Source organism: Stigmatopora nigra, chromosome 6 (genome assembly GCF_051989575.1).
Source record: "Stigmatopora nigra isolate UIUO_SnigA chromosome 6, RoL_Snig_1.1, whole genome shotgun sequence".
Lineage (NCBI taxonomy): Eukaryota > Metazoa > Chordata > Actinopteri > Syngnathiformes > Syngnathidae > Stigmatopora > Stigmatopora nigra.
In genome coordinates this window covers 12,500,317-12,528,270 of record NC_135513.1, presented here as the reverse complement: position 1 = coordinate 12,528,270, position 27,954 = coordinate 12,500,317, and the positions used below count along the sequence as shown (strand labels likewise).

General features: G+C 33.0%; 1 protein-coding gene across 6 annotated transcripts in view; it reads left to right on the top strand.

Moving 5' to 3' along the window:
* The window catches only part of sgcz (sarcoglycan zeta), a 171,757-nt gene extending 167,391 nt beyond the window's left edge, over window positions 1-4,366 (top strand). For 5 of the 6 annotated variants that reach the window (XM_077719707.1, XM_077719706.1, XM_077719709.1 and 2 more), the window contains one exon: window positions 2,465-4,366. In XM_077719707.1, the coding sequence (XP_077575833.1) occupies window positions 2,465-2,674 (210 nt within the window). In that variant the 3' untranslated portion in view covers window positions 2,675-4,366. Of the gene's footprint in view, window positions 1-999; window positions 1,367-2,464 lie in introns of those variants that run through there. The other variant, XM_077719713.1, reaches the window with a different exon arrangement.
* Window positions 4,367-27,954: the final 23,588 nt, after the last annotated feature.

Genomic DNA, 27,954 nt, shown 5'->3' with positions numbered 1-27,954 from the left:
TCACGACTATAAGGCGCACCCTAAATGAATGACATGTTTCCCATATATAAGGCGCACTGGATTATAAGGCGCACCCTCAATGAATGGCACATTGTTTTTTTCCATATATAAGGCGCACTGGATTATAAGGCGCACCCTCAATGAATGGCACATTTTATTTTTTTTCCATATATAAGGCGCACTGGATTATAAGGCGCCCTGTCTATTTGGAGAAAAATCTAAGACTTAAGTGCGCCTTATAATATATATTTTTAGGATTTTTTGTTTTTATTCTGCGTGGAGGCCACTATTGGTTGAAGTACTATTGTTTATTCAATATATTTTTTTGCGTTTATCAGTGTCAGGACAGATTTTTTTGTTTTCCAGCCTTATTCTATTTCAAACTTGACTTTAGAAGCTAAATACCGTATTTTCCATATATAAGGCGCACCACATTATAAGGCGTATCGCATTATAAGGCGCACCCTCAATGAATGGCACATTTTATTTTTTTCCATATATAAGGCGCACTGGATTATAAGGCGCCCTGTCTATTTTAGAGAAAATTTAAGACTTTTAAGTGCGCCTTATAGTCGTGAATATACAGTAATTTTTTTCAATACTTTTTCTATGAGCTCTTTGGATTTTCTTTCCATTATCAGATGAATTACACGTTTGAGCAGATGGAAAATAAGCGTAATGATATCTTTGATGAAATACCAGATTGGCTAATTATGACTCAAGATTGTACATGTTCACGAGTGTATATAAGAAACTCATCATTTCAGAAATGTCATGTCATATTAAGAGAAGTCTGTTGTAATTGAAAGTCTGTGAGAGTATTTGAAATGTTCTGGTTATCCACATATCTTGATCGTAGTTGATGGCTGATGGATGTGCTGCTTTTAGCGACAATGATATTTAAAAGGCAATTGCCACCCTACTTTGCTTCATCTCCTTGAAAGACACTGTTGAAATGTGTGTGTGTCTATGTGTGTGTGTGTGTTCATGTTTTTTAAGGAGATCAAGATGTGCCCCGTCAGCCAGAGTGAAATCATTAGTTAAACTAATTGCCTCTCACATGTAATTCTTCACTTGTCCTTCCGCTTTCCATCAAAATGTCAGCCTCTCTTTATATTCTCCACCTCCTACTGCACACCTTTTTTTGAAGTGGCATCTTTTAATCCAGTCACTACGTTCTTGAAGAGGGTTTTTTTTGTTTCTTTTTTTGGCTTAGTTGGTTCACAATCGATAAGAATCAAAGTTTGAGAAATGACAGTGTTTATTTCTTACTCATTATGTGATTTTTGTGTGTGGGTATGTTTTCAAAATTTGCCTCAACTTGGATTCATGTGATGATTTAATGATCATTGTGTCAAAACAATCAAACATTTGCAATTGCCCTCATTTATTTTAAGTGTCAAACTACTTTATTAGTTATCCGAATGAGAAATAAATGGTGCTATTAAGACAAAAAAAACAGGCAACCTTAATGACAAATGGGAAGGCGGTACAAAAGTCACTTTGGTGAAACATTTCTTTTTTTTTTTACATATATTTTCAGATATGTATAAAACATTAGAAGACTCACCTGATAAATGATGACACTTCATTTTCCCATCTATTAAAAATTGCCTCAGCATAGAGTTCACGGGGATTACAATCTTCATTGTTGCCATCTTTATTCTCAAGGGGGGAAAGGTCAAGTCCTTGCCCAATGTTAAGTCTGTGTTGGTGAAATACCCACATTTAATTAGCCCATATTGATTATCACGTTACTCATAATTCACCTGACTTAACATAACGTTAATTCCCTTTCTTTTCGGAACTCGGCTCAATTTGGCAATTCTTATAAACATTTCTCCATCTTTCACTTCAACATTTTCCAGTTTTAATCCGATATTATAAGCAATCACTGTTGGTTTTTCACTCATCTTTCTTATGTTGCCTGAAATCAAATAATCTTTCCTTCAGGATATGACAACAACATCCATATAAATGTCATTCTTCTCGCAATCAATGCAAAAAATGTATGAAAAATACATTTCTTGTGTTGCCAGATCTGCTCTTCGCACAATCATTACAAAAGTGTATGAAAAATACATTTCTTGTGTTGCCAGATCTGTTCCACTCACAATCATTGCGAAAATGTATGAAAAGTACATTTCTTGTGTTGCCAGATCTGTTCTTCACACAGTCATTGCGGCGAAAATGTATGAAAAATACATTTCTTGTGTTGCCAGATCTGTTCTATTCACAATCCTTACGAAAAAGTATGAAAAATACATTTCTTGTGTTGCCAGATCTGTTCTTCTCGCAATCATTACGAAAGTGTATGAAAAATACATTTCTTGTGTTGCCAGATCTGTTCTTCTCGCAATCATTACGAAAGTGTATGAAAAATACATTTTTCTTGTGTTGCCAGATCTGTTCTACTCACAATTATTGCGAAAATGTATGAAAAATACATTTCTTGTGTTGCCAGATCTTTCTGGATGCAAACACCATCAGACTGGGAAACATTCCCCTTGGCAGTGCAGTGGACCCATTGGAAGGGGCTGCAGCCGGGACCACCTACACCAAACAGACGGGTGTGTACGAACTTTGTGTCTGCGCTAACGGCAAACTCTACCTATCACCTGCCGAGAAAGGCTCGACCTGCCAAACAACAAGTAACTTTTGCCTTTGGAGTTGAAAGTCATCCTAGAGAGGGAAGACGCAATGGACCAATCGGACAGAAGCTGAAGCTAGCCAACAGACTGAATGGAAATGGATCAAGCTGGCACTAAAGCTATTGCACGCCAACATCACGCTGATGGATTGTTGTAGGCAAAGTCAGGAAAATAGGGGAACTTCAAAAAAAAAAACCTGGATTTGTGTGTCGAGAAGTCACTCAATATAGATATTGGCTCAGTTACCCACAAAAATGGATTATTTGGCAAGAAAATGGAGGAACTGATCAGAAATTTGCAGGAATTTAGAGGAGACAACAATGTGAAAATTGGTACTACTGTATGTCTTTGCCTTTTTTTGGCAATTGGGTTATCTGAAATGCGGATGAAATGGTCATGGAAGTATTTCCTGAACGCAAGAGCAGTGTCAATCAAATGACTGCAATCTCACCAGCAGGAACACGGAAAAGGACCACCATGGGTTAACCTCAGCTATGGACCGTGTGTACAATGCTGTGTGGACAGCTACCACTTTTTTTGCTTTCATATAGTTGGAAGCTGAGGCTAGCTACTGGACCAAGCTATACCAGAAAGGCCTTCCCCCTCCTCCTAACCCTTCCTAGTATTTCCACCCAACTGTTAAAGTATGGCTGAACCCCAGCACCCTCTTCATAAAGCCATTGGACTTCATTAAAAGCCTTCATGTTCTTCTCCCTGTATATAATTTGGGTTTATTTTGTTTTGGATCATCATTTTTCGCATCTGCTAATACATTGGGGAAAATTATAGGGTACTATTTTTGTTTGGGTTAGGCTCAGGTTACCAGCAGACATGCAGTGCTATAGTGGTTCTATGGAAACCACAATCTAGGCGAGAGTCTAACTAGTTCAGGTCTCATAATGGAAGGAAGAATTTAGCATTTATTGGGGTAAAACCAAACATTTATAAGATTTATTTGAAGAAAAATGGAAATTTTGGAGCGGCAATTTAAGATCCAATGCATTTGCTTTGGGATTAAATGTGAACACGGACCTGCAAGTCTTCCCAAAATATTAAAAAGTTGCTTAAACAGCACTTTTTATGCGCAAAATGTTGTCAGTGAATGACATAGTGATCCTGTCATATCCATCCAAGTCGACCATTCAGCTGCTTTGCAATCTAAAAGGAGATTTAAGAGATTCCACCATCATATTTTGCCATCGTTGGGTTTTCTATTGGTAGGAAACGTGATGTGAATATGATGACTAATCAGATTAGCGGTAATCCCCCCCAACTTTGAAGGGCAATGAGTGGAATAAGTGCTGTATGTGCTCAGAAAAGGTGAAGGTTTTGAAACTGAGTCTTGTTTGTTTGTTTGTTTTGGATTTTTCCTTCAAAAGCGATACACAGGTGCCTTTGTTGCAGTTGGTAAAAAAAGCACATCCAAGTCTGGGCGTTCACACTGTCTTTTGTGAACATCTGCTCGAGTGTCAACCTATTTATTGACCTACCTAAACCCCCCCACTCCCACCCCAGCTCTTCCCTCTTGGGTTTGTATTGTCAGCATATCCAACAACAACAAAAAAACGAACTATACAATCCTGCTTTTGTTGTTTTGTTTTGTTTTTTTTCCCTTTCCTCCTGACTCTGTTCTCCTAATGATTTTACTCTTTATAATCAAAAGCACAAATGATGCCATGTATATATCATTACCAATAAAATACAAAATAAAAGACGATATTGTTTCTAAAAAGGGGGTCTCGGGAATTTTCAGTTTTTCCAATGTATTTGTGATTTATATGCTATATTATTGTTTTTAATTGGAATTCTATACCCTTTCTGACCTTGAAGCATCTTTTACCTCCTTTATTTTTACTTTTAACCTTCACTGAGGTTTTTTTTAGTTCAGGTTTTATTGCTGACCTTCCATATTGCACTACAATGACGGTAAGTACATTTTTTAATCACATGACTTTAACCTTACATGTATTCACATAAAATCAACACCTGTGCATCCATTATTTAATCTAAAAAGGGTTAATTACTTTTGTTATAGCCATAAATACATTGGTATCATCATAATAAAATGACACTACAATAAATACTTATGTTAAAAAAATATCATGTTACTTTTCTAATAGAGTATCCAAACCCCAATTTCAATAAAGTTAAATTATGGCTATAAATATAGTTAAAACTTTACAATATCAGCTCATTTAGACATGTTTGGAATCATAACCATTTCACGGAAATCAAATATTATTACACCTTCATAGATTGCCTTCTTGTTAAATTATCACAATACATATTTTCCATCATCAAATAACAGAAATCTCAAGCTGTGTATCTTCCATGATCTTTTCTTTGACATTATTCTAATGAATTCCAGTAAAAGCGATGGCCTTGTAGTAATATCATTGGATAATGAATTGTTAGTGCACTTTATCATCCATTCATTGTAGCCATTTTTTTTGCGATAGACTGTGTTTTGCTCGACGGGGTTGCCGAAGCGAACGTGATACCAACACCCACGTCTTCTCCTTTTATCATTTTTCTCCACAGGAGGTGGTATAAAAGATAAAGTCAGGATTTTCTTTACGCAAAAGACCCTCAGGAGGCCTGTTACAGTGGGAGTTAATCCCTCTGTCAGGGGTTTCAAAGTAGTGGCGACATAAAGGTGAGCATAAAACAGACGCTTTTTATTTAATTACCCACTTTCTGTAAGATTTATGTCTCTCTTTATGTGTTTTTTAGTACAAGTATAATGTGCACTAGTACTTGTAACATATATTAGGATTTTAGAACTAATCACCTGTGCAGGTAGGTGCAAGATTTTTAGGTTTATGTCGAATTGGTATCTGGAAAATGATTTTTAATACTATTTTTGACCATGTCAGGTATTTTTTGTAGCTTTCATATGCTTTCAGGTGACCAAAAATAATAATTTCCCAATATACAAACAATTTGAGATAAGAGTAAAATTTTGGGCTGATATTTGTCTTGAGATACGAGTCAAATTTTGATATACGAGCAGATAGATTAGTTGTACTAATTTCACTATCACACCTAAAATTTTGGGCTGATATTTGTCTTGAGATACAAGTCAAATTTTGATATACGAGCAGATAGATTAGTTGTACTAATTTCACTATCACACCTCATAAACAAAATCATTTGAAACATTACCATTATCAAGGCCACAAGAATTATACTGTATCTAAATTAACCTAAAACTAACCTTCATCTAATTTGCCTCTAAAGTGCCGACCAATTTATAAAGAAATAAAAGGTACGATTTAAAAGGGCAAACGAATGCCGCCTTAAACCCTTCATTTAGTCCCTGATTCTGATCTCATGAGAAGAACAAATTGAAAAGAAAGACACAGCTCTTGGGACTGCAAGGAAATTAAATACTGAATTCACTAGGCTACATACTCAATCAACCTGCTGCTTTGTGTAGGAAATAAATAAATAAATATATAAAACAAAACAAAATCCCCCTGCTGCTTTCCAAGTAAGTGTTATTACGCTTGTTATATTTTTGTGTTTGAATAGGACCCGGGTGAATGCCAAGGTCTCCTGCATGGATACTTATACACATACACCCACTTTTATTAAGTACCGTATTTTCACGACTATAAGGCGCACTTAAAAGTCTTAAATTTTCTCTCCAAAATAGACAGTGCGCCTTATAATCCAGTGCGCCTTATATATGGGAAAAAAACAGAAAAACAAAAACAAAAAAACACCACTGTCGGATATTAAAAAAAAAAACACAAACGCCTGAACTGAAACAATACTGTTAAATATGCAGATGCCATCTTAGTTTACAAAATCTTCCATCATATAGCTCCTCCCCCACTGCAAGATTTTATACCAAAAAATCCAAAACATCAACAATGGCTGGCTCTAGAGATGACTGTAAAGTAGTGAGTGCTTCATACCTAGAAGTCAATAGCAATTACCGTATTTTCACGACTATAAGGCGCACTTAAAAGTCTTAAATTTCCTCCAAAATAGACAGTGCGCCTTATAATACAGTGCGCCTTATATATGGAAAAAAATGTAATTCATTGACGGTGCGCCTTATAATGCGGTGCGCCTTATAGTCGTGAAAATACGGTAGATGTACGAGATGGAAGAAATTCTGTCAGTGAAAGGAAGTTTATCTTCTGGCAAAACCCTTTTTTTATTTATGAATAATTTATATCGGCTTTTGGAAGAGAGACCAGCTCTTTACTGGGGAAAAGTTGTCTTTACTCTAATAAAGAGAAAACAGTGTTTATCTCATCTTAAGAGATGTTCATTACTTGGTTTCATGTTAGTGTAGAGAAGTGTTTAGTCAAATCAGGAGAGAGGAAAGCAATCTGAAGCTTATCTTGCTATGCTTTTGGACTATACGCACATCTCGTTATCGTATGTATCTTTTCTAATGACAACTTTCAAGATGAGTAATGTTTTTTTGTCAAACACAAATGCAATTTTGCTCCAGTAATTTACTGTATACATACATTTGTGTCCTCTTATCTCATATTCATAATAGTTTAATCGTTTTTTAGTCATTTGAGGGGTTTAGGTTTCATGTATGTTGTCTCATCATTTATTTATAGTAACAAGAACGTCTTCAAAATGATATGTCACATTTGTAAAAGTAGCACGGTATTTTTTTTTAAATGGGCAGAGAAATATCATTTAAATACTTTGAAATTGAACCAAACCAAGTAAATGTGTAGTATAATTTCTTATAATGTATTTGGAATACTTGGAAATATTGTTACTGCATAAAAACTGCATGTGCACTGATTTAAAACACCAAAGGGGAAACTAAAAAGGCCATATGGCTAAAAAAAAAAAAAAAAAGTAACCTTGAGAGGTGAACATAAATGGCAGAATTGTCCTCCATTGTGACAAGGGATAGTGTGTGTGTATGTTTGTAATGGCCCAGCCAGATAAACATTAATCATGGTCTATATACCATATGGTATCCACGTCTCGACAAATTCCCTCGACAGGTAGGGGGTCTTCCTCCAAAGAAAGAGGAAATATATCCAGCTGAGCACGCACGCGTACATATCCACCCCTGACATCGTGACACACCGATAGTCATTTAAAGGCCCCCTATTGTGTGGGGGGTGGGATACCGTACTGAATTCTATAGGAGACTTTGGTGAGCCATAATCTATTGTTTTCATCTTATTTTTTGAACTGCTTTATTCTCACTAGGGGGTTGTGAGGGGGGTGCTGGAGCCTATCCTAACTGACTTTGGGCCAGAGGTGGGGGAAGCCCTGAATTGGTGGACAGCCAATCGCAAGGCATGAGGAAATGGGCAACCATTCATGCCCATACGTATATTTAGGGGCAATTTAGAGTGTCTAATCAGCCTTCCATGCATGTTTTTGGAATGTGGGAGGACGCCGGAGTACCCGGAGAAAACCCACACAGGACATGGGGGGAAAATATGCAAATTCCACACAGGTTGACCGACTGGATTCGAACCCAGATCCCCTACTGTGAGGCCGACGTGCCAAACAGTCAGTCTCTATTGTTCCTCTAAAATATATGCATGTATGTATGTGTATATATGTATGTATGTGTTTATATGTATGTGTATATATGTATGTATGTGTTTATATGTATGTGTATATATGTATGTATGTGTTTATATGTATGTGTATATATGTATGTATGTGTTTATATGTATATGTGTATATATGTATGTATGTGTATATATGTATGTATGTGTTTATATGTATATGTGTATAAATGTATGTATGTGTATATATGTATGTATGTATGTGTATATATGTATATGTGTATATATGTATGTATGTGTATATATGTATATGTGTATATATGTATGTATGTGTATATATGTATGTATGTGTATATATATGTATATGTGTATATATGTATGTATGTGTATATATGTATGTATGTGTATATATGTATATGTGTATATATGTATGTATATATATATATATATATATATATATATATATATATATATATATATATATATATATATATATATATATATATATATATATATATATATATATATATATATATATATATATATATATATATATATATATATATATATGTATATATATATATATATATATATATATATATATATATATATATGTATATATATATATATATGTATATATATATATATATATATATATATATATATATATATATATATATATATATATATATATATATATATATATATATATATATATATATATATATATATGTATATATATATATATATATATATGTATATATGGATATATATATATATATATATATATATATATATATATATATATATATATATATATATATATATATATATATATATATATATATATATATATATATATATATGTATATATATATATATATATATATATGTATATATGTATATATGTATATATGTATATATGTATATATGTATATATGTATATATGTATATATATATATATATATATATATATATATATATATATATATATATATATATATATATATATATATATATATATATATATATATATATTGTGCAAAAAAATGAACATATATAATCCATATATACAAATATAGTGGTTATATTGCGCTAACTAATTTGAACACTATCTTCCAAGCATACGTGTACCATTCAGGTCTGATTCTAAATCTATATTAATTCAGCTGGGTTGAAAGTGAACAAAAGGCACGTTTGTAGCGCTCATGTGAAGAGCCACAAGAGGTGGACAAGAAGACTAATTATCACATTAGTACTCAAGCTGACAACTGGCATCTTCTCTTCTAATTAAACTTAACGTAGGAAAGGCTCAGCAAAATTTAATATGCCGTGTCTGCATAAATAGCTTTGATAATGGTGCAGGCCAACGTTGTGCCTAATGATGGAGAAAGAAGGCTTTTGATTCAGTAGTCTGTCTCAGGTAGTGCCGTTTTTATTTGTGTGTCCTAAATAAAAAAATGCTGAAATGTTATGTTTTGGTAAAAAATGGAAGTAGAAAGTGAGAAAAGGAATGAAATGATTTCGGCCTTACGTTTATTTGAGGTCGGGTCATGGATGTAACGCCCTCAGACGAGATACTCACCACCTTTCCAATCTTCTGCAGACGTGAACTTTCCCAGGAGTGTCTGGACAGCAAAGAATACCGCCATGATGACTCGGGGTAACGCAGAGCAAACATTTGAAGAATCTCAGGTCTCCAGTGGAGTTAAGGTCAGTGTTCATGATTAAATAATAAGGAAGAGAAAGGGTCAAATGTGTGGTGAGATCTGCACCATTCAAATCTGCTGTTAGTTTACATTGCATTTTTATTCAAATGTAGGGGCTTCATTGATATGGTTTATTGGTCATAGTTTTTTGTGTGTATTTTTCAATGCTATGAGTAATTGTAGAACTACCGTGGGTGTCAAAAGGGTGTGCAAAATTAGGCAAAAATTTGATACCCGCTGTCAAATAAGGACGGGACGCTTTAACGTAAATTTGATTTCGATATAATATTTAGATTTTTATTTTTTATAAGTGGATTAAAATAACTGGATTAAAAGCCCTGAATATTCCGTTTTTTTTATAGATCTAAAACAATATTTATTTTAGCTTTTTTAAATATATTTTTAGATTTTACTAAATGATTTTTTAACTAAAAACACAGAAAAAATGATTAAAAAATTGCAATTATTGATTTAAAAGGTGGAAAATCAGGAAATTTAATATACATCTATACTCTTCATTTTAATTTGATCCTAAAACAGAAAGTCGGCACTCATGATTTACTTTCTCGGGCCACACAAAATGATGCGGTGGGCCAGATTTGGCCCGCGGGCCGCCACTTTGACACATGATGTAATTAGAACCTCTAAGAAAAAATATATATAATTTTTTTTTCTAAACTAATCTTCTCTATCCTGAGGGAAAAACAAAAGTAGTCAGTCACTAAACCCTGTATTACTGTTTGTGAAAGAACAACAGAAGGCCATATATAAATATGTACATGTTACTATTACGATTCTTTGTTTTGGCTCAGATGGGATGACTGTGTTTACTCACTTGTTGTCTTCTTTTGGGAACACACATTCACAAATGTTGGATAGTAAATAGAAACTTTGTATAAAGTACATCCTGAAACTATATGTTGATGCATGACGACTTAGCGTCAAGTAAGTTAACTTTTTTTGGGCCCAAAAATGAACAGATCCTGTTGACATGAGGTCTATTGGCATTTATGTGAGGTTATAGACCAAACAAATTTGACAACCCCCATAAATGTGTAGAATTGAATAGAATAATCCCAAATTAAATGGTTTGGAATGGAAAAAGGTTTGAGTGCAGAGACATTGGAGACGTGAGCCGCTCAGTATTCATTTGTATGCATTGGTTTGATAGTGAATAGGCAAGTAAACAAAATTCAAATCAAACAAAGCACTGACATGGAATGGCCTTTATGTGATGGCCACATAATAATGTTTCCAGTTTTTCCCTTTCATATTAAAGCAGATTCATTATCAAAACATTAAATGCAAGAAGGTTTCTGCAAATGCAATTTGTAAGAATAAAATTAGCAAACTCAGTGAACTTTTTTTCAATTTGCATTTTCTGCACACCGGGGCAATCTCCTAAAAGTTAATTAAAAGTTGATTAAACAGACTTAAGGCATAGTTCGGAAAAAATAATAGTAAATTAAATTGAATAGTGTTTGTGATTTCATAACGAATGTGGTTTGTATTGAGAAGTGGAATAACTTTATTCCAGGAACTTTATTCTACTTCAACTTGGAATAAAAAAAAACGGACTTAAGGCACAGTTAGAGAAAAATAATAGTAAATGAAATTGAATAGTGTTTGTGATTTCATGCTGAATGTGTTTTGTATTGAGTACCGGAATAACTTTATTCCAGAAACTTTATTCTACTTCAACTTGGAATTAAAAAAAAACTGATTTAAGGCACGGTTCGAAAAAAATAATAGTAAATTAAATTGAATAGTGTTTGTGATTTCATACTGAATGTGTTTTGTATTGAGTACCGGAATAACTTTATTCCAGAAACTTTATTCCACTTCAACATGGAATAAAAAACTGACTTAAGACATAGTTCGAAAAAAAATAATTGTAAATTAAATTGAATAATGTTTGTGATGTGTTTTGTATTGAGTATTGGAACAAATTTATTCCACCAAAGAAACTTTATTCTACTTCAACTTGGAATAAAGATAGTAAGATGAAGCATGCAGTGCAATAAAATATATCCGAGCAACATTAATTTTCAAAAGACCTTTCGCATATTAAGCATTGGAAATGATCTTTTCCAGGTTCAAATAGCAGCAATTGTAAAACTATTTAAAGCTCCGGCAGGTTAAATTAGCCGCTAATCATTAAAAATGTTAACGATTTGTCCTCATTTGAATGGAGATGAAATGTACTTGCACTTGGACTTTTCAAACATTTTAAAATTTTGACCAAAAGTATAAAAACAGCACAACTATGTCCTAACAAAAGAAAATATGAATATTAAGAAGCTAAATTTCCCCTGCAGGTGTCCCGATAAATCCTTTCCCGATCCCGAGTGACGAACGTGTAGCACTGACATGCTGTTAGAATATTTGATTGGGTGGGCAAGCTGTCAGTTTGAGTGACACCTGGCCACCTCACTTGCAATCTGGCCTCAAACCTGCAAGATGAGCTTTGATTTAATAGGCTTCACTTACAGCGTCCATCACTTTTGATTTTCCTTGTCAGCGTGCGACATACGCTATCAACTAGTACTTCTACTTACAAATGTCTTTATTTAACGTTAATATTGGGGTACCAAAAGTCTCTCTTTGGAGAAATTTTCTTCCAAAATACAATTTAAAAAATTGTTTTGTTGGTAGAATATTTATTGAGATTGTATTATGAGATTTTGAGGTGAAATTTGCCTCTACTTACAAAATAAAATCCACGTTACAATATCCACAGAAAAAAATATTTAAAAATTACACTTACTTTTAATTAGCTTTTTTTATATATTTTTAGATTTAAAAAAAAATGTTTTTTGAACTAAAAATACAGAAAAAAATGATTAAAAAATTACACTTATTGATTTGAAAAGGGGAAAATCAGGAAATTTAATAAACATCTATCCTCTTTGTTTTAATTTCATCCTAAAACAGAAAGTTGGCACTCATATTTACTTTCCTGGGCCACACAAAATGATGCGGCGGGCCAGATTTGGCCCCCGGACTGCCACTTTGACACCCGTAACTCAAACCATCTTGCATAGTGACCCAGTCTTGAGAATATTTTACATAAGCAGGCCTTTTTTTATAATCTGAGAAGATATTATCCAAAAATCTACCCCTTGCTAAACTCTTTATGAAGTTGTCAAAGACTTCCTGCCGGTATTAGTACTCTTCCTCATTAAAATGTTTTCAGCATTTACGGTTGCACTCAATGTGCTGTTTTTGTTTTTAAAGGCAGAAAGAAACATTCGTTAATTGCCTTATTACTTAGATCCATGTTTAGGGGTTGAATTTATAGAAAATAAAAGTGTCATAACTTTAGTTTTTTCAGCTCAGCGACAGTGAGTTAAAAAAAACGAAATATGTACATGAAAAACAAACACATTTTACATAATACCTATTTTTTCTGCACTTGTATTACCTTTGTGAGCCACTTGTATCTTGTCCATATTTTTTGGAGCTGCCTCATTAGTTTTTACACAGTGTACTTAGTTCCCTTGTTTCTTTCAGTCATCGTCAATTCATTGCCAAGATTGCCGTTTTGTCATCATTAGTTCTGTAAACATGGCCGTGTTCTGTTTCTTCTCATCAATTTACTTTATTTCTTGCCTCAATCAAGGCTTCTTGACACTATAAATTTCATAATTTCACCCCATATTTCCCATATTTGCCTTCACATCAATACAGTACATCATCTTATTGATAATTTGTCTACCCCTCATTCAAATTTGCATGAAAAATATCACATAAACCACATTTAATACATTGCCTTCAATTTTAAGCACAAAATGTGATTCTGCCAAAGTCAGAAGTACACCAAACACTTTTTTTCCCCCAATGGATGAGTGATGAAACAATCCAGATGCAAAACATATCCGTAACCTACTTAATTAAGTGATGAAAGTATACTCGTTTATTTCACTCTGGACCCATATGCAATTGAAATAGTCCAGTTTTTTTCTATACAAATAGGGTTGAGAAATTAGGTCTTTTAATTCAACAATTACAATGTAATGGTTATTTTAGTCGTAATTTTTGGTAGATTGACCCTGCTTTGATTTTAAATGTATTTACTAATAAAAAAAATAGGGATTTAGTAAAAAAAATAATAATAATAATAATGGCCACATAGAATGAGAACCGCCCTACCCCACAAACCAATGATTATTTATTAAAATTAATTTTGCATTTAAAAAAAAAGCACTACGTATTTGTTGTCAATTCCTTCATTTTCTGTTCCGCTTATGTGGGGGTGCTGGATCCTATTCCAGCTAAATGTATCTACTGGTAAAAAGTTAGGATTTACTAAAAAAAACAATTAAAAAAAATCATGGTCACAGAATGAGAACCGCCCATCACCCCAAACCAATTATTAGTTATTAAAACTAATTTTGCATTAAAAAAAATAAAATAAAAGCACTACATATTTGTTACCAATTCCTTCATTTTCTGTTCCACTTGTGTGGGGGTGCTGGATCCTATTCCAGCTAACTGTGTGTAGTGAATTGGTTCCCAGCCAATCACAGGTCTAAGATCGAAGGTTTAATCCCGATACATATTTCATTCAATGTCTTCTGTATTTTTTGGCTTTCCTGAACATTTTACCCCCAATTTTTTTCTTAAAAACGTCGTCCTCTTCCAATGATTATATTTTCTGAACCGATATTAGGCCTTATTCCAAGTGCCGTGAGGTAGAAAACTATTTAAACCTGAACAAGCTCTTTTTTTGTAGCACAGGGAATCATTTTCTTAGGTGTATTTTTCTATTTTTTGTATTGTTTTCGCTAGTGAAAGCATGACAACTGCAGAATAGTGGCCAAATAATTCCACTGGGCAAATCACCCGTGTCTTTTTATTCTCAATAAAATGCCGTGTTTGTACTTTTGACAGCATAGATTGTTATTGTAGTTGACAAGCTCAGAAGTTGCGGTTAGTATTCAACCCAATCCTCGCTTCGGGAAGAAGACTAACTCTCAATGAAATCTCACTGGAGACGAGCTTTTACACAAGCGCGTGTGGATTTATGGCACAAAAAGAAAAATAGGACAATCAATGACAAGCCTGCACTGTGAAATGTTCTTTTATCTCATAGGAGGACACGGTGTTTTTAAAAAACTTACTCTAAATGTTCACTTTTACATCAGAAATTGAATCTAAATGCAATTTAACAACTATAAAGTAAAATATCTGACTGGCTTGGCGGGTTAGAATTTCTGCAGTTAGCATTATTTTTTTAGCATGTTTTACCCGGGGTTGTGTAGGTTTTCTCCGGGTATTCCGGTTTGCTACTACATCCTAAAACTCATGCGGGTCCTATATTCTAAATAAAAGGGGTAGATGTTTGGATAATATCAATTAAGATTATAAAAATGCCCTGTTTATGTAAAATATTCTTACGACTGGGTCACTATGCAAGATGGTTAAGGTCACGGGTGTCAAAGTGGCGGCCCGGGGGCCAAATTTGGCCCGCCGCATCATTTTGTGTGGCCCGGGAAAGTAAATCATGAGTTTAATCAAATTAAAATGAAGAGTATAGATGGATATTAAATTTCCTGATTTCCCCCTTTTAAATCAATAATTGTAATTTTTTAACCATTTTTTCAGTTTTTAGTTCAAAATATATTTTTAAAAAGTTAAAATAAACATTGTTTTAGATCTATAAAAAATGGAATATTCAGGGATTTTAATCCAGTTCTTTTAATCCATTTATAATTAAAAAAAACATTAAATATATGTATCTAAGAAGGGAAAATGAAATAATTACTTTTTTAAACTCTAAAAGCATGAATTATATTTTTGTATTTTCCTAATTGCTTGATCGAGTGGTCCCCAATTATACTGCCCCAGTCTGCAAGATAAAAATGTATTGATTTATATTTTTCTGAAGGCCTACCACACAAATATGGAGATCAGGAGCCGAAGGCGTAAAGGCTTTTTCCACGATTTTCATGCAATGACAAAAAAGTTGGGGACCGCTAGTTTAATGCATTTCATTACCTTAAAAGAACTCATATACCATATTATGATCTGCTGTATTAATTACAGCAGATTCCATTAATCTCATTAAACTGTAATCATAAATTACAGTAATCTGCTGTAAGTAATGATCCTTTTGATGTGCCGTGTTCAGGACACATAAAGATAGGCATCGCAATCCTTTATTGCATATTACTATTGCACGAATTTAGCATTTAGTGTAGTTGTTCTGTCTGCACGACATAGAAAATACAATAAAAAATAAAATCAATGGGAAAATGCTATTAAAAAAATGCCTATTCAAAATAAACTCCTTTTAAAGCATTAAATTCAGAAGCATGATTCACAAATATGCATTAAAGATAGTAATATATTTATAGTAGATTAAAAAATAGAAATAATTCCTTTTGCAAGAGGTTTTATTTGAATAATTGACAGAAAAAGCGTGTTTGTTTGTTTATCATTGATCTTATCTAAGGTGGAGTTTTGATGGAGAAAATAAATGAACTGAATAGAGAGAGAGGGTCTTATTTTGAGGAAATGGGATGGAATGGTTTGTCCAGATGGGCTTTGATAATTGGATATGTGTTGCCACCTTATGGCTATGATGGGAAGCAACGTTATATGGATGCTTGTGTTTTCCATTCCTTTTGGAAATGAGGACAGGAAAGAATGGGCTCAGAGAAGTTTAATCGCTTGAATCCCTTGGGGAAACAGTCTAGCGGAAGATGGGAGATGACACAGACAGCTAAGATCACATCAGTACTTGTGTGTTAACAGAGATGGAAACATATTTCACCTTTTCGTTGCTCTTCACTGAGCTCCATGATTTGGATAGAGTTGATTTTGAAAGAAAAGCGGCATTCAGGTTAATGTTTGTGACGTACATGACATATATGTACGCATAGATTTCTCCAAAAAACACTGTAGTCTCAGAAAAACACTAAAGAATGACATTATTTTCAAATGTTGCACCTCTAAAGAGCTTGGCATTAAAAAAAAAAAAACAATACTGTCAGGGTATATTTGTGATGTACATGACATATATGCATGCATAAATACCTTCAAAAAACACTAAGAGAGAGAGTTTAATATCTAAGTAGTGTTTAATATCTAAGTAGTGTTTAATATCTAAGTAGTGTTTAATATCTAAGTAGTGTTTAATATCTAAGTAGTGTTTAATATTTAAGTAGTGTTTAATATCTAAGTACTGTTTAATATCCGAGTAGTGTTTAATATCTGAGTACTTTTTAATATCTAAGTACTGTTTAATATCTAGGTATTGTTTAATATCTAGGTACTGTTTAATATCTAAGCACTGTTTAATATCTAAGTACTGTTTAATATCTAAGTACTGCTTAATATCTAAGTTCTGTTTAATATCTAAGTAGTGTTTAATATCTAAGTAGTGTTTAATATCTAAGTAGTGTTTAATATCTAAGTACTGTTTAATATCTAACTACTGTTTAATATCTAACTACTGTTTAATATCTAAGTAGTGTTTAATATCTAAGTACTGATGAAACCAGAGCTCAAAATTATATTCATGAGAGAGTTTAATATCTAAATAATATCAAATTGCAGGTCCTCAGAACAAGGCAACTAAATGATTAATAAAATACATGAATAATAATAATCTCCGAGTAGTGCATGCTAGGCTAACTATAAGAAATCATAATAAGGTCATATCGGAACTTTCCTAAGGAGCATTATTGACATATTAACATTCCCAAAGCTTATGAGCCATTAAACTAATAAGACAAAAAACAATGAGACCAATTCATTGCGGCATGAAGTAGTATCATAAAGTAGTCTTCCATTTTTTAAAGTTATACTCCTCCCGCCCCTCCACGCTTTTCTCAATTTTGTCTCTCCATAACCACGACTGCCTGTTATAGATGTTCTCTCTATGCACCAAAGACTTCTATCTAAGATAACAGAAAAACCAAGAGAGAATGATTTTCCTCTTCTGTTTGATTGTGATGAGAGAAGAAGGTTGAATAGGAAGGCTGGTGTTCAGATGTCTGAAATCAGCATGAGGATAAATCAGCCCTTACTTGTGTCGCTTCAATCCCTACCGCAACCTTTCAAAACTTACTTTGCCTAAATCGTGGGGATAGAGTAGGGAAATAAGTCATATTATTCATTCTCACAACGGAGAAGTTGCTTCAAAAGGCGGATCCTGAACTAATGCAATTTTTTTTGCACCAAAAAAAAAGAACTGTTCCGTAGAGACTCACCTCCAAAATTGGAATCAGATTAGCAAATTGAATATGTTAAAATTTAACCTCAAGTTAAGTGATTACTTTTCAGATTCCCTCCCAATGGAACGGCACATAAGCAAATTTAGCCAAGTCACTTAACTGGTGGTGTCAAACATGCAGCTCGTGGGCCACAACTGGCCCACAAGGGTGTCAAACTGGGCCACTTTTTTTTAAATCGGATTATAACTGGTTCAAAAATGCTGAATGTTTTTATAGATCTAAAACAATGTAAATTTTAGCTTTTTTTAAATATATTTTTTGATTTTACAAAATGTTTTTGAACTAAAAACACAAAAAAATATCAAAAAAATACAATTATTAATTTAAAAGGAAGAAAATACAAAAACAGAAAGTCAGCACTCATGATTTACTTTCTCGGGCCGCACAAAATGATGTGGCGGGCCAGATTTGGCCCCCGGGCCGCCACTTTGACACCAATAATGTAGTGCTTTATCCACTTTTGTCGCCCTACAGCTGAACATCATTATTAATAAAAACACTCTATTCTTTTAGAAAACTTCATCCTCAGAAGGTCAATCCAATCAAATAAATATTAGCATCACAGAAATAACTGCTTTTAAAAATCCTAATTTTCCTTGCCTATTAATAAAGTGTGAGGACCTAACCCCTAAAAAAAATAGATACATAACTCTACCACATGGCACGATATACTTCAATTTTTTAATTCACTCGACCACTGCTAAAAACTTTAAGCAGATCCTTCAAAGTTGAATACCATTGACATTTAAGCTAATAGCATATTTCATTCTTTAATCCCTATTCCATGTCTAACAGAACCCCCCAGAAAACCCATCCATCAAATTCCTCTTTGGCCTATGTCAAACTAGTCCTTCCCACTTCCAGATGCCCCACCTTTTATATCTCTGGAGTCATTAAAAAGAGCTAATTACTTACCCAATCTATCATTTATTGTAATTTCCCTTTCCCGAATATGCCTGCCTTTCCTCTTAGGCGTCCTGTCTTTTAAAGGGGGGGACGGGGGTGTCTTTATTGAGATAAATGCTCTTGTGGAAGTCTTCACACAAGCCATCGCATTAATTCCAACGTTGGCCCTGAGCCACGTTCAACTCATCTTGAAAATGTCACCTTGATGAGAACGCTGATATTCAATCAACTTAATGACACGGTGACGGAGGTTTCAGGACATTTCATACTTTTTGGACACCTCAATCGTGGAATAGGAAACTTGACACTGTACCCAATATACTCTTAATTGCTGACGTCTATTGACACGCCTATTGGATGTCTTTCTTCTATTCATAAAGGACACCAGTGTCAAACTTGTTGCCAATGTTAGCCAGGAGGACAATTTTTTCCAATTATACTGTATTTTCTCGCGTATAAGCCGTATTTTTAACTTAAAAACATGATGGAATCAAGGGTACGGCTTATATGCGCATAAATTAGACTTGACATGCACAAAACTGCAAGGTGACAAAGACGAAACGTCATAACTTTTATTTATTTCAAAATAGAAACAGATTAAATGATAAACAGATTTTATTTTGACATCTATGAATGAAATTTAAGGAAAAAATAAACAGTATTTTGCATAAAACGTGAAAAAAAAACGACGTAATAGTTGTTAAGGCTGACTGAAGGTCTTGTGGTCAATTATTAAAATAACAGCCTTGATATCGTAGCGTGATGTGTATCTCATGCTATTATTGCATCCAGAGATTTGGTGTTTATTGCTGCGTTTTTGGGTGTTTTAATTCAATTTTATTGTATTGATTGTTTTCTTTTTTTAATTCAATCTATGTATGTATCATTTGGTTAACCGTTATTGAATTATTTGCACTGAAGAAGAATATTTTAAGGAATAGAATTATCCAGAATTAAGATAGTCATTCATTTTACTGAATTTTTCTGCATTTCCTATAAAAAAAAAATCAATTAAAAAGTTCTGAAATACTTGTGTTCAGAGTAGGAGTAGAAATAGTTTTAAAAAATACATTGTAGTCGGTTTTGGGAGCCAAAAAAGTAACATTTACCATACTTGCCCTTTCTTCATTTTATCATAAAGTCTGTAGAAAGAAGCAACATCACGTAAAGGTAATATAAAAGAAGAGACTATAAAATACTTATAAGCACTTTGGACATAACAGATGAGAGGAACGTTTAACAAAAAAACAAAAGGAGTGATGCATTATGAACTTGTTAAGATATGAGCTATAGTGCTAATAATGATGCTGCTGTCCCCTTTGTTTTATTTACTGCCTTCAAAAGTGGTGCAGCTTCCAGCTTTGCATACACAAGTAAGCTACTGTCAACCATTGAATATGACACTGCAAAAAAATGAAGTGCAATGGTACCTCTACTTATAAACTGTATTTGTTCCATCGCTGGTTTCATAACTTGGATTTTTCCAAAGTATTTTTATATGGGAATGCCATAATACACTGGTGTCAAAGTGGCGGCCCAGGGGCCAAATCTGGCCCGCCGCATCATTTTGTGCGGCCCGAGAAAGTAAATCATGAGTGCTGACTTTTTGTTTTAGGATTAAATTAAAATGAAGAGTATAGGTGTATATTAAATTTACTGATTTTCCCCCTTTTAAATGAATAAGTGTAATTTTAATCATTTTTTCTGTTTTTAGTTCAAAAATCATTTTGCAAAATCAAAAAAAATACTAAAATTGTCATTTTTTAATCTATTTTTCCTGTTTTTAGTTCAAAAATCATTTTGCAAAATCAAAAGAATTACTAAAATTGTCATTTTTTAATCCATTTTTTCTGTTATTAGTTCAAAAATCATTTTGTAATATCTAAAATTTACTAAAAAAGCTAAAATAAACATTGTTTTAGATCTATAAAAAAACTGAATATTCAGGGATTTTAATCCAAATATTTTAATCCATTTATATTTAAAAAAAAATCTAAAAATTATATCCAAAATGGTCTGGCCCACATGAAACCAATTTGACAATAATGCGGCCCGCCAACCAACCCGAGTCTGACACCCTTCCCATAATAGGTCAACAAAATACTACCATTTAAACCCTTTCAAAATGATCAAAGTGTACCCATTTAGGATTAAAGATGTGAGAAACACACAAGATAAGAAAATGATTTACTAAGCCATTAAACTGAATATCAAACACATGTTGTAAAAGGGCAGACTGAAAAAAAACACAAACTAACACACACACACACACTCATGTAAACACACAACTTAACAACTTCAAATAATAAATTCCCCGACCTTAACTTTAAAAAAAGAAGACAGTTGAAGGAGAGTAAGATTCTTCAAAAGACAGAAAACCAATTATATATTAATAATTTTCACCCATCTGTTTTTTATGATATCTTTTGAAGGACGATGCTAAGCTAGGCTGCTTTTTTGTTAATTATTAATGCTACTTGCAAGTTGTTAGCAAATAAGAAGCGCATATGTATTATTATTAAGCTTGTTTTTTTTTTTTGGTAAATTACAGGTTTAACTGCAATGAATCCAGTAAAAAAAAATAATTAAAAAGTGTTTTTTGTGGTTTGATTGGTTGATTGATTAGTTAGGGATGAACAATTCCTGGAAATATTGCATTTTATTGATATTTTTCTTCTTGTTTGTCCTTTTTAAAATGGCCATTGATTACCAACTAAGAAAACTTAAATGAAAATAAGTTGTCTTCATATTTAAAAAAAACAAAAACGTCAAGAAATGATTCCAAAGCAATGCTTTATATGTTTTTTTTATATTATTGTTTTCTTTTCTATTTCTATCTATCCCATTGAGACTAATATCGGTACCTTTATGAGCATAAAAAAAAATAGTTATAGGAATAAACACCTTGCCACTATAACATGATAGGCAATTTATCTTTTCCTGTCTTTTTGAGTTATGATTTGAACGTTTTTTTTTTTTTTTTTTTTATCGAATGACTATCTCATCTTGTGGTGCAATTACATGTTTAATGAGAAAGTAAATTGAGTTGAAATTGTTTCTCGTACTAAAATGCGACACGGCCTCTTGAAGTGAAGTCACATATTCCATGTTTTTTTTTTTTTGGGTGAAAAATTCCTTTTAGTGCTTGACTGATTCATCGTTTTCAAGTGGATATTGTTTTGCTGCCCATATAAACTCTTTTTTTTTTTAGGTTGCATAGATGAGACTTTTGTCTTTTTTTGGTGATGGGGTTGATTTATTGGGAATGGTATATGGGTAGTTCAAAAAAATTGGAAAAATGTGTTCTCTTGTCAACCATGCAAAATAAAAAGGCATTGTTTATTTATAATTTTTAAGGTTTTATTAATAGAGAACTGTTAAATTAAATTATTTATTCTAGATTTTGCTTTTTGTGACTTGAATTTTTTTTGTATGTTGGAAGTAAATTCAGTCTTTTTTGTGAATCAGTACTTAATCTCAATTCAATTATTTGTTCTAGATTTTGATTTTTGTTACTTGAATTTCTTTTGTATGTTGGAACTAAATTCAGGCTTTTCGTAAATCGGTACTTAAATTAAATTATAATTTGTTTTTTTTCCCCATATCCTTCAGGACTCTAAACTTTCGGTAGCACGACACACAATCCCTTCTGTGTAATAACTTCGGAGTGAAGTAATATGAAAAGACGTGAAAGGGCGGTGATCTGCCTCCTACTGGCCGACTGAAGGTAAGTGAAAAACAGTGAGAGGTAAGTAATGCGTTCGCAGGGGTGATGCGATGTATCCATAACAGCAAAATGCTAAATTATGAGTCCGAAATTATCACTTATTTGGGTTTTTTGGCGAAAAAACGCACCTTATGGAGAAGTACTACCAATTTTGTCATTCGCAGTTTCTGGGTATGATGACAATTAGGCTTTTTGTTGTTGATGATGACGACAAAGCCGATTATTATTGATTATTATTCTAGATTTAGCTTTTTGTTACTTGAATTTCTTTTAAATGTTGGAACTAAATTCAGGCTTTTCATAAATCAGGATTTGTAAGTTGAGGTACTACTGTCAAAGTATATTTTTTAACAAAAAAAATGGACATAATGAAGAATATTGAACAAGAAAATAGAGCCTCGTGTTGTAAAACATTAAAAAAATACATTTAATATTACATTTTCTGCAGCCTGCATATCACAATTTGGCTAAAATAATGAAAAGTTAAACAAAATCCTCCAAATAATTTATAAGTAGAGCATTCTGGGACAGCAAAAAAATGAAATACTACAAAAATGTCTGTAAAAAAGTTCATACTTCCCAAAAGTTAAAAAAAAAAAAAAAAAATCAAAAAATTAGCTCAATGGAGCAAACACATGAATAATAAACACTTTCATCCGTTCTCACCTTTCATGACACAAAAAAACAACCTTTCATTATTTTCTTCTATCATCCATCATGCAACTTGTTTCTCTGTTGCATGAATAAGTTAAGAATGTGCTTTTTTTGGCCCTGAAAAAAAACGTAACCTGAATGCCGATAGCAGAAGCGTGCGTGTTGGCGTACTTGTGAAATATTCAACAGCTCAATACGCAGCAGATGTTAACCTGCCTGTGCGTTGTTGTGTGCCACCTTACATGTCAATGTGGGTATTAACTTGACTGGGATTACCGGGTGGGATGCTATGAATATTTTAAATGGATCCAAACTGGCTCTGAAAATAAGTCTTGGTTAGGAAAGATCATTCCAAGAAAGTATTAAGGACGACATATAGTCTTTCCTATCATTATTTTGATTTTTTTTTACTGTTTTCTTCTCTTAAAAGTATTACTAAATGCAAGATAATACTAATTATTTACTGTTTTATTGACTATTTTCCAAATTGTTGTCAGATTTTTTCCTCCTACATGCTGCAATGACTCACTTTAAAACATTAAATTAGGGAGTAATATATTTTTAAAACATTAAATTAATAATTAAATTCTCCAAAAAGTCAATATTTAAGTATGTGCTTTTATTTTAAAAAATTGAATTAACAATTAAATTCTCCAAAAAGTCAATATTTAAGTATGTGCTTTTATTTAAAAACTAAAGTAATAAATAGATGAAGTAAGAGTATTTGGAATCAATTGAATTGATCAATCTGAAAAAAATTGACAAAATCCACGGCTATTTATTGTTAAAAATTTAATTTACATTTTGAATGACTACTTACCAAAGGGTATCAAATATTTATTAAAAATCAATGTGAAATGCAGTTCCCATTGTTTATTTTTTTATTATCCCTTTTATTTGAGTTTAAAACTCCTACTTTTCTTTAAAAAAATGTGATATATTATAATATATCTCTATACTCTAAACTTTTACTTCTTTGAACAAAGATCAGCCAAACTGATATTACGAGTCATTTCACAAGGTCAAGCCCGAAATAAATTGAAAATCAGCTTAATTAAGAATGTCTTTATCATGACATTAACGGACATGATTTTTAGTCATTTTCTCGCCCAGATATTTTTAATCACCTCTCACCTTGGGGACTGATAAAAAAGAAAAAAAATTCTCAACGACATCTTTGACGATTTCCACAAGTGCAGAAAGCACATTGGATTTTAATGTTCTTTAAATTAAAAGATAACAAAAAAAGTGAGAGGAGAGTCTGAGCTAAGAAGAAGGTGTTGTGAGCTGTTTCCATGGCAACGGGGATCTTATTAGGTTGTCATAGTGAAAATTAGAAGGGGAAAAATGATGGGTTTTTTTCTTAAGGATCCATTTTTTTTGTTGTTGTTGTTGTTGTTGTTGTCAATTCGAATACAGATGAAAGCATAACACGTAGTGAGAAGAAAAAAGGAGAAAGGGAAACTGCTGAGATGTGTGGGAAGAACAACCAATTAAGGATAAAAACAACGGGAGAAGGTCGAAAGAGTCACGATTTTTAGTTGTTGGCTTGTTTTTTTCTATTTGTTTGAGGACAAGCTGTCAGAAATGTTGCATGGCAGGTTGGATAATTGTTGGAAGGAAACGAATGGACGACAGTTGTAAGCAGAAATAGACACTTTGTTCAACACAAGCTGGGAAAATTGTTATATATATTTTTGGCACTGCCATTGACTATGAGGGGCGTCCAAATTTGCTCGTTATAGGTCACTGTTTAACATATTTGGATAATGCAAGAGCGTTTATGGGTCTTCTGGTTGATTTATAGTCATTTCAGATATTTATGATGTTAGGGATTATATAAAGAAAGGATTGAAGATGGTTAAATTAAAAATGTGTGTCATTAATGCTATTATCGCACGTTAAAGATGACTTGTAATACTTATAATAGGCAGCAGAGGACGCCAGAGTGTAGCTATTGGCGTGCAGAGATAAGTCATCTTTGATAATAGATAGCCAGTGAAGGTACTGTACTTTTTGATGTTAGAATGTATCCACATAATCATATAAACTCTTTCTAAATGACACTTATTGTTCCATATTGCACTACTAAGAATACTATAAAATTACAATTACTTTTTAACACATGATTGTGTAGCTTTTTGCTAATTTTACAACACAATTAGCATTTGGAAGCTAAATTTTCCTGGCTAATATTTACATACTAGCATATAATACAGGAAAATCAATATAAAATGCTTAACCTGACAATTTATTATTCAATTTATATGAATTTATGATTTTTTTTTTAATTAGTCAACCATTTGTCTTGGAGTAGTTGCTCTAACGGTGTCCACAGATAACCTTGTGCTTAAAGGTTTTAAATTACACGCACTCATGCTATTACAGCACCGCCATGTTGTCATTCCCAAAGGAGATCTAGCACCTATTTTAAGAAGTAGGATGTGATAAAGAAGGGAGTTAGTCTATTGTAATATACTGTAGGGAGTCAATTTGCACAGTCCTCTACACTATACGTATATTATATCCCCTAGAAATGCATCAAATCAAATTTAGAACATTATAACTATAGCAATGCAACATTATAGTGCTAATTAAAGATATTATTTTATGGAATACACCAAAATAATTCATCAGGATGCAATTATTGTCATTTGTATTCAATAATAAATACTTTAAGTGGGCCTTTGGAAGCTCTATATTACTTTTGTCAGTATTATATACCGTATTTTCAGGACTATAAGGCGCACTGCATTATAAGTCGCACCCTCAACGAATGACATATTTTATTTTATTTTCCATAGATCAAGCACATTGGATTATAAGGCGTTTTGTCTATTTTGGAGAAAATTTAAGACTTTTAAGTGCGCCTTATAGTCGTAGAAATACGGTACATTTTGTGGAAGAATTGAGGTTATTTGAACAACAATGGAGGCATTATTAACCTACCAAATGGTGTCAACAATCATATATATATATCAGGTATTGACTCAGGTGAACTAATAAAAGAGGCCGAATTTCAAAGTAAACATGTTATATGAACTCTAAATAACAGTCAGGCCAAATGATGACATTTAAAAAAGAAACCATAGCAATGCACCCTTCTATCCTTGTCAAATTTTTGAATTATTTCAATACTGTTTACATGTTTCATTCCATCATGCTATAAGAAAATACCTTAATTATTCTGTAAGACAATGAAAAAACAAAGGGTTGACTATATTTTGGCTGTTGTGGCTCTTGAATGAATGTTTATGTGAAAATGGGATGGAAAACAAATAGAAGAAACAAAAAAGAAACAATTAATTGTATCAAATAGGCAAAAAAATGAAAGAATTGTGCAGAAACCCTCTATTTTTTCTCCCCCTCATGCTGCTGTTGTAGCATCCACGTGAGGTAGAACATGCAAGTGCGGAGGGGGGGATTCTTACAGGGATCCGGAGATGTGAGGATGAGGAAAATGAAAAGGATCAGCATGACCGCAAACTGCAAAGCTGTATAATCAACATCCAAGTCTTTACACTTACTTTTTACAGGTTATTTTAACTACATAACATTCTGTCTGTTGAATCTGTGAAGGGTAACAAACCATACGCCAATTTTGACAAACTACAGTGTGTCTAAAAAGCATTTCCCACCATTTTAAATCCATTTATTCAGTTAGTTTTTGCTCAAATGATAGCTCATATGTAATTCCTACCTGGACACATTATACAACAACAAAAAAATGAACACCTACTACAAATATACTGGCTTTTATGCAACACATAATGCATTCTTCTCTCCAGATTCTAAATTGGCGCACCGCCTTCCTACCAAAGTGTGGTGGAAAAGGTTCACATTTGCATCTTTCTGTTCCTTTTTTTTAAATGTCATGTGTTAAGTTTACCAGTGTGCCAACTGTGTCTTGCACTCATTATGGGAAATAATACACTCACATTTTGACTTTGTAAAATTGTGCCTGACATTTTAGCTTTATTTAGTGCCTAAAATGTGCATGTACTTCAATTTTAATTGCTTTTATTTCATCCCACACTATATTTTAGAACCAAAGGGCTACAAAGCATCCCATGGTGTACCAGGTGAGACACGTTTTGTTATCCATGATGCATACTTTTTTACATTGGTGGATGCTAATCACCCAAAAATATATGACTCCTACATTCCTAATTTTGCCTTGTAACTATTTTCAGAGATTGGTTGTCCTCCCAGACGTCCTCAGGCAGCCGATGACATCATTCCCCTTTCACCCACTTCTCTCCAGGCTGCAGTGCGAGGTAACTTTCGGTCAAACCAAGATGCGTTCATTTACTCTGCACTGTCTCCGAAATTCTGCTTTCGATTTGTGACTCACTCGACTTTTGTCTTGAATCGAATGTGAAAACAGCTGAATCTTTAAAAACGTTTTAAGATTTAGCTCTTAACCTCCATCGATTGTCACAGAGGGTCGATTTTTTTCCTCCTTTGATTTAGAGTAAAGCTACATTTATGTGAGTGCACAACCTTGCAAGATAAATAGTGTTTTTTTAAGAAGCGTAAAACATGTTAATT